This window comes from Oncorhynchus mykiss, chromosome 19, assembly GCF_057628025.1.
Source record: "Oncorhynchus mykiss isolate SJ-2025 chromosome 19, ASM5762802v1, whole genome shotgun sequence".
Classification (NCBI taxonomy): domain Eukaryota; kingdom Metazoa; phylum Chordata; class Actinopteri; order Salmoniformes; family Salmonidae; genus Oncorhynchus; species Oncorhynchus mykiss.
The window spans coordinates 23,833,961-23,846,108 of record NC_143040.1 but is presented as its reverse complement, the minus strand read 5'-3'; the positions used below and the strand labels follow the sequence as shown (position 1 = coordinate 23,846,108).

Genomic DNA, 12,148 nt, shown 5'->3' with positions numbered 1-12,148 from the left:
GAATAACTTTGATTACTATGGTAACCCTTCAGCTTTTCTATAAATCTGGAACCCTCACTATTGTAACATTTATTTTAGAATACTTTGGAAAAGGTTCAATATAACATTACAGACATCTTCATTTCATCATTATAAAACACATGCGTGAAACAACAGGACAAGGCTGTCACTTTTCATCAGTAACAACGTTTCCAATTACAGTTTTTATGCAAGTAAAGTCATACAATATAAAAAAAGGTTACGACAGCTGTGATAGAAACAGGATGTTTTGATACAATTTTATAAATGCCGACAGATCATTTGTTCATTCGACATGAGGGGATCTTTTTGTGTCTGTAAAATGAATGATGTGAGAAATTGCGGTGGAAACGCATTTATGAGCACATATTGATATAATAAGCATCATATCGAAGCAAACTTGGAGTCATGCGATGATATGGTGTGTGGCCCTCCCATTACGACTTGGGAAAACATGCAGTTTATTAGGCTACAGATCAAATAAGTTATGATGAACTTCACAGGGTGGTAAAAATGCACGATATGAGCTTGATGCTCCTGTCCAATAAATAGGTCTTATTCTAGTTACATGATAATCGATGCTTGACTGCTGTCATGCCTTTATCATTAATGTGATGATGATTATTTTATCAAATTGATGAACTATGTTTAATTATTATGATGATTACATTAATCCTGTAACAGTTAACTCATTAGGAATCTTGGGGCACCACGGAAAAAGTTTTTAACAAGTAATCGTTTTACGAATGAACTCTTAAAGATCTCTTACATTTCAGTCATCAATCAGTCATTCATTATTTGTTACCTTCTATCAGTCTCATTCTGAATGTTGCAAAATCCTTGGATATCTGCACGAACCCTAGCATAAATGATGAATCAGCGATATACAAATTGGCTTAAATATTTATTTTCTAACTAACTAATCACACAGAATTACATAAACTCAAACAGAATAGCTTACACATTGATTACTACAAAATGCAATGAAAAGGCCCTAGTGGACTAAACCGATATGACAGCTTGATAGACAATGGAAAGGGGTGTGGACAGAGAGTGGGAAAGACAGAATGGACCCACTACATACAGTTGATAACTATGCTCTTGGAAATTCTAATACTTTGCACATGAACGGCCGCTCATTCGAAAATAATTGCAATGTACATATTTACGGTTGTATGTCTTGTCGTCTCTCTCTGTTGAAGTTGCTCGGTCCATTTTCTGTGGAGAGTAATTTGCCAGAAGTCTCTGGTTGTGTTCCCCAAAGGTCTGCGAGACAGGTACAGGATGGCAACAACAATTGCCGACTAACACCAGGAACGCACAATCCCTCAATCAGTGCTGTCATGATGTTGGCCTGGTGGGTAGGTTTATGACAGTCATAAATACCTCTTTCCCCCTTTTTCCTCTCTCTACCCTACTGAGGTAATATTTGCAAAACCCTTGGTTAACATAGAGATTCGGGGAACATCAGAAGGTGGGGGGAAATGAACTATATTCTGGTAATCCGAACAATTGAACATATGCGGTGGTACTTAATGAATATGATGTCATATAAGATGACATAAACTCTACAGTGGAAAGTCTTCACATCAGAGTTATCGGATTCACATGGAATTGTTGTTCAATTTAAATGTTTGAATATGAAATTATTTGTGATGGGATGAAATGTGATTTTATCTTCTAAAATGTGACATTTGGCTTTTCATAAGATAGGGCTCTGCTCAATCAGTGGCCCGCCCCTGTGAAGGGACATGGGCTATAAAACTTTTCAAACACACCCTCCTCTCCCTTCCTATATAAAGCCTTGACGACAACATAACTTGCTGTTCTGAGGATATGAGGACGACGGTCCTATGTCAGAATGGTTCAGATAATAACTACAGAACGAAGCCAACATCAGCGTGAGCTTTGGTTGCGAATGGTATGAACTTTGAACTCTTATTCACTACAGAAGTGATACCTCCGCAGCTGCAAACGCAGGTTAGGAAGGAACAGACAGAGTATCCCGTCTACCACACAACGACGTTACTACAACGCACCCAATTGACCACCAGAGACATTCTTCAAAGGACTCGGTTTGGCAAAACAGCCTTCCATCTACCACCGACCAACTGAAGCGCAGCTCAGAGTAAATATTTATTGCATTTTCCTTTTCCAAATGGGTGGTAATTTAGAATGCATAAGATACTGTATTTACGATAGCACAGCTTCGCCTTTTTTCCTGTTTTCCAGCTCTTTCACTGAACGCAATTTGTAATCAAGTTATGATTAATTATGTGTATGTGTGATTCTGTGTGATTAGTTAGATATTTAGTAAATCAATAATTAAACCCAATTTTGTATTGCTGATTCAACTTGTTAGCCAGAGTTCGTGCAGATAAAAGAATTTACAACTTTCAGTTGAGACTGATTTAAGACGATAATTGATATTGACGGCTATTGATGTAAAATATTACTAGGTCTTTAAGAGTTTATTCGGAAGATAACAGCTCTATAAATATATTTTGTGGTGCCTGACTCTCTAGTTAATTACATTTACATGATTAGCTGAATAAGGTGATATTAATAACGGATAAATTATTTTATAGAATAGCATGTCATATCACTGAATCCGGCATAGCCAAAGACATGACAGTGCTCAGACTGTCCGTTATAGGCTTAGAGAGGCTGGACTGAGGACTTGTAGGCCTGTTGTAAGGCAGGTCCTCACCAGACATCACCGGCAACAACGTCGCCTATGGGCACAAACCCACCTTCGCTGGCCCAGACAAGACTGGCAAAAAGTGCTCTTCACTGACGAGTCACGGTTTTGTCTCACCAGAGGTGATGGTCGGATTCTCGTTTATCGTCGAAGGAATGAGCGTTACACCTATGCCTGTTGTACTCTTGAGCGTGATCGATTTGGAGGTGGAGGGTCCATCATGGTCTGGGGCGATGTGTCACAGCATCATCAGACTGAGCTTGTTGTCATTGCAGGAAATCTCAACGATGTGCGTTACAGGGAAGACATCCTCCTCCCTCATGTGGTACCCTTCCTGCAGGCTCATCCTGACATGACCCTCCAGCATGACAAAGCCACCAGCCATAATTCTTGTTCTGTGCGTGATTTCCTGCAAGACAGGAATGTCAGTGTTGTGCCATGGCCAGCGGAGAGCCCTTGATCTCAATCCCATTGGGCACGTCTGGGACCTGTTTGATCTGAGCGTGAGGGCTAGGGCCATTCCCCCCAGAAATGTCGGGGAACTTGCAGGTGCCTTGGTGGAAGAGTGGGGTAACATATCATAGCAAGAACAGTCCATGAGGAGGAGATGCACTGCAATACTTAATGCAGCTGGTGGCCACACCAGATACTGACTGCTACTTTTGACCCCCCTTTGATCAGGGACACATTATTAAATTTCTGTTAGTCACGTGTCTGTGGAACTTGTTCAGTTTATGTCTCAGTTGTTGAATCTTATGTTCATAAAAATATTTACACATGTTATGTTTGCTGAAAATAAACACAGTTGACAGTGAAAGGACATTTTTTTTTCTAAGTTTAGTACCGTTCAAAAGTTTGGACACCTACTCATTCAAGGGTTTTTCTTAATTGTGTGTAATTTTCTACCATTGTAGAATGATAGTGAACACATCAAAACTATGAAATAACACATGGAATCATGTAGTAACCAAAAAAGTATTAAACAAATCAAAAGATATTTTATATTTGAGATTCTTCAAAGTAGTCACCCTTTGCCTTGATGACAGCTTTGCACACGCTTGGAATTCTGTCAACCAGCTTCATGAGGCAGGTAGTCACCTGGAATGCATTTCAATTAACAGGTATAAAGCTCATTTGTGGAATTTCTTTCCTTCTTAATGCGGTTGAGCCAATCAGTTGTGTTGTGACAAGGTAGGGGTGGTATACAGAAGATAGCCCTATTTGGTAAAATACTAAGTTCATATTATGTCAAGAACAGCTCAAATAAGCAAAGACAAAACAACACATCATCATTACTTTAAGACATGAAGGTCAGTCAATCCGGGAAAATTTCAAGAATTTAAAAAATAATAATCTAATGCAGTACAAAAAAAAACATCCAGCTTCATGAGGACCACCACAGGTAAGGAAGAGCCAGAGTTATCTCCGCATGTGTAGTTCCCACCGTGCAACAGGGAGGAGGTGGTGTGATGGTGTGGGGGGGCTTTGCTGGTGACACTGTCTGATTTATTTAGAATTCGAGGCACACTAAACCAGCATGGCTTCCACAGCATTCTGCAGAGATATGCCATCCCATCTGGTTTGTGCTTAGTCCCACTATCATTTGCTTTTCAACAGGACAATGACCCAAAACACACCTCCAGGCTGTGTAAGGGCTATTTTACCAAGAAGGAAAGTGACAGAGTGCTGCATCAGATGACCTGGCCTCCACATCACCTGACCTCAAACCAATTGAGATGGTTTGGGATGAGTTGGTCCGCAGAGTCCAAGACTGTTGGAAAAGCATTCCTCATGAAGCTGGTTGAGAGAATGCCAAGAGTGTGCAAAGCTGTCATCAAGGCAAAGCGTGGCAACTTTGAAGAATCTCAAATATAAAATATATTTAGATTTGTTCAACACTTTTTTGGTTACTAAATGATTCCATATGTGTTATTTCATAGTTTTGATGTGTTCACTATTATTCTACAATGTAGAACTAGTAAAAATAAAGAACCTGGAATGAGTACGTGTGAACCTATGGGCACAAACCCATATATAGAGAGAGATATTTATAGCTTACACACTGTTCTTTTTAAACAAGTCTGTTCTGAGTGTAACGGATACTGATCATGAAACGTCGTGATTTTTTGTTTATTTTGTATTTATTTATATTTCAGTGGTGGATACAATATGGCTGTGATTTTTAAAAATTCATTTGCAACGTAGCTAGCAATAGCATATTTCAAAGAGCAGCTCAGAGCACTCCTTTTTTCATTTAATCACGCCCCATGACGCCAACCAATGAAATCCTTTCTCTTCACTGTAAAAGGGAAGTAAACAGTGACCGAGAACAACTTTCACGTTAGTGTTTTTATTTAGATATTTATTAATATAATGGAACTACAGATATGACTAATTGAACTCCTAAGCATCAGATACTTTCCCCAAGTAGTCTTTAGTTCGCGTTGGAGACAGGACTTGGTTGATAGACGTTATCTAGCTGACGCTAGCAAGCTGCTAACAATGGCTAACTGTATGGTTTTTCACACTCAAATAGCCTCCATCATGGAGGTGCTAGCGAATGCAGCCGTGTCAGAGATCTGTAAACTCGTAGACGACGACTATGCAGTGTTTCGTTTGGAAATTTCTCAAAGTCATAAAGAAAACAGGGGATTGCGGAGGAAACTACAGCTACTGGAACTGAAGGTGGCACGGGAGCGCGCCCTCCCCAGTCGTCCCAGTAGTGTAAAGGTCCTCGACCGATTCAGAGAAATGGCAAGAGGTACATTTTGCCACGTTCCCTTCCCATATGTGTTTAGATAGTATGCAATAATTCCAATATTTGCTTAGTTATCTTGCAAGAAGTTATGAGAAGTGTTGCTTACATCCTTGCCAATTCAAGACTGTGTCAATAGTGTACAATAGTCAATATAGCGTTGAGCACCCAAGCTAACCACCTCTTTATACCCAATCACTCTCTCAGGTGAAGGAAATCTCACTGGAGGTCACAGGAACGTTGTGAAGCCAGTGGGCCGCAATACATGGAGAAATGACCAACCCGTAGCTGTAGATGAAGGGAGTGGAACATCAACCCAGCACGTTATCGTAATAGAGGTATGTGTGATTAAAATTACCGTACATCAAAATATGACAGGTTTCAGAAAGGCTCCCCTTCGCTATTCACTTGCTTACATGTACATCCTAATTTATCTGCCATAGGGGAGACTTCCCTATGACGTTGTTATCAAATTCCTTCTTGTGTCAGTCTGGAGATGCAGAGGCTGCAGGTTCTGAGGCCGAGCAGGAGAGATCTGAAGGAGAGGAGAACCCACGGCACAGCAGAGACATCCAGACTGGAGCAGCTGGAGTGCCCTATGAAGCCACAGAGGACCCCGCTGCTCACGAGCCAAGGAACCGGTGCAGCATCACGGAGGTCAGTGGAAGCCCGGACACCGTACTCAAGTCAGAGACCGACACTAAGAATTTAATTGCAACACAAAGGCTCTTACACACAGAATCTGACCAATTATCAGATCCAGAGAGACTGGGGCTGGGGCCACTGAACTGTCCTCCTGCTCCCAGCTCAGAGTATTTACCGGTATTTAACCAGAGCCAGAGGCCTGTTCATTCCCGTGGGGATGGTGAAACATTAGACACTGGTGGTGATGATCCGTCTTGTTCTTACACTACAGAGATGGACCCTGGCAACATATCCTTGGGTTTAGAGACACAGACTGATCTGTCTAGAGGGGACTGGAACCGGTATAGTAGTAGTGTATACTCTGAAGGGTGCCTAGATAAGAAAGGGGAGGTTATAGTCGTAGATGAGGTGACTGTGAAAGTGGAGGGCGACACATCTCTGACATGGAATGCAGACGAGACTCGCTTTTTTGAAGGACACTCACAGGGCAACACCAATGACTTCTTAGACTACAGGGAAAGCTTAGAGACAAATCTAAATGTTGCAACCCACTCCCCTTTACACGCATTCAGGGATCGCAACTCAGTGTCTACGTCAATGGCACCTCCCGATTCAGACGGCCGCATCATTTTCGATCAGGTATTGAACTCCAATGACAGGGCTAGAGCCCAGGCCCAGGGAAGGGGAGCAATATCAGGCGGTAGTAAAGAAAAACGGTTCCTCTGCATGTTCTGTAACAAAGGTTTCAGCTGCTCCCAGAAGGTTGAGATCCACCAGAGGGTCCACACAGGGGAGAAACCCTACAGCTGTACACAGTGTCACATGCGCTTCACCCAGGCTGGTGACCTGAAGAGGCATCAGAGGGTCCACACAGGGGAGAAACCTTACAGCTGCCCCCAGTGTGAGAAGAGGTTCTCTCGCCACCACCATTTGAAGATGCACTTGAAGGTCCACACGGGAGAGAGGCTGTTCGCCTGAACACACTGCAGGTAGAGGTTCTCAGAAAGGAGTTACCTCAGGACACACCAGCAGAAAAACCATTCCACTCTATAACGTAGCTTATGACGTTTAGATCAAACGCTGTATTTAAAGGAAAATTACATTTTCTTTGTATCTGTGGGTCTTTTCTGCAGAAAACAAAGAAAATTTAATTTTCCTTTAAATACAGCGTTTGATCTAAACGTCATAAGTGATCAAGTGGAATGTTTACTTCCTATGTTATAGAGTGGAATGGTTTTCCTGCTGATGCACTATTCTACCAAGGAATACTAAACACTGAAATCTGTTACTCTCGTAATTTCAAATGCATCTGTGGGTCTTTTCTGCAGAAAACATTTGTAATAATGAGAGGAATAGATTTCAGTGTTGAATATTCCTTGGTAGAATATTGCATCAGCAGGAAAACCATTTCACTCTATAACATAGGAAGTAAACATTCCACTTGATCGCTTCTGACGTTTTGACAAACCTTGCATTATAGACAAAGATTCATTTTAATTGTTGTCAGTAGAAAAGATCCACAGATGAATTTGGAATAATGAGAGTAACAGATTTCAGTGTTGAATATTCCTGGGTAGAATTGTCATCCAGACAATGTGTAATTTTTAGGCAATAATAAGCCTAACAAGTCTGTTACTTATTGTGTTTGTACTGTGTAGGCTATATTTCATTACATCCAACTACTTAATTCTTTCCCAAAGACTATTTTTAAAGAGAAAATGTATGCAGTTTATCAAGTAGTTGAGACATTGTATGTGTGGTTTTAATATGGTGTATTTAAAACTTGTTTGTTTAATAAACACAAAATGGGACTTTTAATTCTAAGACTTTCATTGAAATTCCCTTTAATATACAGTGCATTCGGAAAGTATTCAGACCACTTGACTTTTTCACATTGTTACTTTTGTGTCTTTTTCTAAAATGTTTAAAAAAAAAATTCCCCTCATCTACCCCATAAGGACAAAGTGGAAACAGGTTTTTAGAAAGAAAAAAAACAACAAATTTACATAAGTATTCAGACCCTTTGCTATGAGACTCGAAATTGAGCTCAGGTGCATCCTGTTTCCATTGATCATCCTTGAGAGGTTTCAACATCTTGATTGGAGTCCACCTGTGGTAAATTAAATTGATTGGACATGATTTGGAAAGGCACACACCTTTCTATATAAGGTCTCACAGTTGACAGTTAATGTCAGAGCAAAAACCACGCCATTAGGTAGAAGGAATTGACCGTAAAGCTCGGAGACAGGATTGTGTCGAGGCACAGATCTGGGGAAGGGTACCAAAAAATGTCTTCAGGATTGAAGGGCCCCAAGAACACAGTGGCCTTCATTCTTCTTAAATGGAATAAGTTTGGAACCACCAAGACTCTTCCTAGAGCTGGTCGCCTGGCCAAGCTGAGCAATCGGGGGAGAAGGGCCTTGGTCAGGGAGGTGACCAAGAACCTGATGGTCACTCTGCCAGAGTTCATCTGTGGAGATGGGAGAACCTTCCAGAAGGACATACATCTCTGCAGCACTCCACCAATCAAGCCTTTATGGTAGAGTGGCCAGACGGAAGCCACTCCTCAGTAAAATGTACATGACATCCTGCTTGTAGTTTGCCAAAATGCACCTAAAGGACTCTCAGACCATGAGAAACAAGATTCTTTGGTCTGTTGAAACCAAGATGGAACTCTTTGTTCTGAATGCCAAGCATCAAGTTTGGCGGAAACCTGGCACCATCACTACGGTGAAGCATGGTGGTGGCAGCATCATGCTGTGGGGATGTTTTTCAGAGGCAGGGACTGGGAGACTTAACAGGATTGAGGGAAAAATTAACGGAGCACAGTAAAGAGATCCTTGATGAAATCCTGCTCCAGACCGCTCAGGACCTCAGACTGGGGGCGAAGGTTCACCTTCCAACCGGACAACGACCCTAAGCACACAGCCAAGACAACGCAGGAGTGGCTTTGGGACAAATCTCTGAATATCCTTGAGTGGCCCAGCTAGAGCCCGGACTTGAACCCGATCGAACATCTCTGGAAAGACCTGAAAATAGCTTTTCAGCTATGCTCCCCATCCAACATGACCGAGCTTGAGAGGATCTACAGAGAAGAATGGGAGAAACTCCCCAAATACAGGTGTGCCAAGCTTGTAGCGTTATACCCAAGAAGACTCCAGGCTGGCAAAGTTGCTTCAACAAAGTATTGAGGAAAGGGTTGAATACTTATGTAAATGTGATTTATTTTATGTTTAATAAATTAGCAAAAATGTCTAACCATGTTTTTGCTTTGTCCTTATGGGGTATTGTGTATAGATTGAAGAGGGGGGGAATGATTTAAAACATTTTAGAATAAATCTAATGTAACAAAATGTGGAAAAAGTCAGGCGGTCTGAATACTTTCTGAATTAACTGTACATTAGATCTGAGCTCACCCTATACTGCATACACACGACAGCGCTTTATAACAAATATACACTTACTAAATATACCTACACATACCCACACACTAACAAACACATACTGTACACGTCAAAATAGTTTAGTCAGGTTTGTCTGATGATGACTTTTGACTTATCATAGCTGACTTATTTACCCACAACAACCTATTTATGTCCACCATGATGGGTTTAACAACAATTAAGTAATTCTATAACTACAGTATAGGACTCAAACGTAGTTGGGATGGGTAAACACTCCATGTTGAAGGTGTGTTTATCTGTGTGTGTACATACCTGAGGAAGTGTATGTCTGTGTAATCTGTATTACCTGTCTCTTCCAGGAGGAGGAGGGTCCAGAGGTGCTGCTGGTGAAGGAGGAGGGTTGTGAGGAGGGTCTGGGGAACCCTGAGGGGACCATGGTCACAGAAGACAACCAGACTACACCTCCTGAACCCACAGAGGAACCAGCTGAGCAGCACAGGAACACACACAGTCTCACTGAGGTGAGCCCAGTGTGAACTACTGTCTGAATGGTATTAGGTCAGGGCCCATATCCACAAAGCCTCTTACATTAGGTGTGCTGATCTAGGATCAGTTTAGCCTTTTTAGACTGTAATGAATAAGACCTGATCCCCAATCAGCACTTCTACTCAGGGTATCTATCCCGAGAATTATGTAAGAGTAGGAGTGCTGATCTTAGTTCATAATAAATAAGATTGTATGGACAGATCCTATATCAGCACTCCTACTCCAAGACACTTTGTAGATATGGGCCTGGGTCTTGATCAAGTTTGTCTTAAGTCTGGGACCATGCCTTTGAATTATCAAACCATTAAAGGGATAAGTCAGATTAACTTGTGGATACCATTTTTTTCTCTGCGTCCAGTATACAGGAAGTTAGAGGTAATTTTACACACCAGTGCTAACTCTGGTCAAACAGCTGGTCAAAGTGGAGACAATAGAGGACAGACCAGAGAGTGAACTAAAGATGTGGGATCAAGGTAAGGGAGAAATACATATAGAGAACATATCTGTGTGTGTCTTCAGGATTATACCGTGTGTATATATGCATCAATAGGAAGATATTCACCTGCATAAAATGAAATAAATACAACTTATGTTTATATACTAAAACAAACATGTTTGAACTTGACTGGGTAATGGACTCCATATGTAGAGTTCTCTGCCATGTTTGTAAAGTTTATTTTGTAACCTCTTCCTGCAGGTGGTTGGCTGAAGGCTAACAGAGGAGACTGGGCGGCCGTCTTGGATTCCCAGACCCAGACTGTTGCAGCCAAGGTCCCTGGGGACGGAATCACTAAGCAGGCCAGGACCAGAGGCGACATATCGGAGGTCAGTGGAAGGGAAATTGCCCTCAACTCTGGGCTGGGGAACAACACTGTTAACCACAACCAGAAGCAGACAGTCAAACACAAAACAACATCTCCATGACAACAGATTGGCTGAGACCAGGGCGAGGTGTAGATTTGGTCACCAGGGACGTTGTCTATATGCGGTTGGAAAGAACAGACACAGACTCGGCTAGTGATGCTCCTATAGTTGTGATTCGCAGAGACTGATGGCGCATCAGGTTAACCCCCTAACAGGTGCTGCCTTTAGCCTGCCTTCTATTAGCCTGATGACTCACACCAAATGATTTTGCTTCTTTGTCATTCACTACATACTTTAGTCTGAGACTCCCATCATTGAAGTCGCTTGTGATGACAAGGGGCGTTGTACAACACAAAGTCATCAGCGATTGTATCGTCTCTAACCAATCAAAGTATTTTGTATTTGAATTTATGAAGGAAATCGTTGTGGAAATCTGTTGCCACTCAAGTCTGCTACACAATGCAATGCTTTTTCTATTAGCTGGCTAGCTAGCAAGCTAGCAAACATAGCTAGAAAACAGGAATAACAAATATAATATCAGCATGTAACGTAGCTAGTTAGCTGTAAAATCGCCTAAACAAACTGCAGTATCAAAATCACCACATTCAACCTGCTGATTGTGCCTCACAGGGTGGAGTCTAACATTCGCAACGGCAGATGTACTTTTGAGGAGATGGGAAACATTGCCCATGCTATGTCATTGGGACGCACGGTGCATTCTGGGCAATTCAAAAACCCAACATTAGCACAAATTTTGTCAACAAGAAGTACAACATTACAAATATTTTCAGAGATTTGACATAATTAACTTGCTACCTGTAATATCATATAGCTTTGGAATTGTGACATTATGTACTTTAGAGAAATATTGTCATGTTTCTTGACATATACACTGACTTTGAGAAGGGATTGCCTGACGATTAGCTTAGAAACCTCGTGACGCAGTATGATGACATGAATGCGATTGGTTGACAGTCTGCTGGGTGAGACGTTATACGTTGCTTCATTCATTGGATTCCGATCTCCTTTCTGTAACATCTCTGTCAACGGCACCATGCAATGCACCCTGGACTAAAGAGGCAGACAAATAGGAAAAATGTGCTAGGCCCTCCGTTAAATGACACATTTCTCGAGGTAGGAATATCGCAAAAATATGTTCAATGGCTCATTCGAGAGAAGACATCCTCCCGAGTTATGACATCGGCCAGAATTTAA

The 12,148-nt window shown here is 41.6% G+C and overlaps 1 protein-coding gene across 3 annotated transcripts in view; it reads left to right on the top strand.

The window, feature by feature from the left end:
* Positions 1-1,121: 1,121 nt before the first annotated feature.
* LOC110498462 (uncharacterized) overlaps positions 1,122-12,148 on the top strand; it is a 47,511-nt gene continuing 36,484 nt past the window's right edge. Inside the window, exons 1-3 of one of the 3 annotated variants that reach the window (XM_021575154.3) lie at positions 1,122-5,480; positions 5,682-5,812; positions 5,964-7,937. In XM_021575154.3, the coding sequence (XP_021430829.3) occupies positions 5,222-5,480; positions 5,682-5,812; positions 5,964-7,097 (1,524 nt within the window). In that variant the 5' untranslated portion in view covers positions 1,122-5,221 and the 3' untranslated portion in view covers positions 7,098-7,937. Of the gene's footprint in view, positions 5,481-5,681; positions 5,813-5,963; positions 7,938-10,442; positions 10,543-10,766; positions 10,895-12,148 lie in introns of those variants that run through there. The other 2 variants (XM_090210505.1, XM_090210508.1) reach the window with 2 other exon arrangements.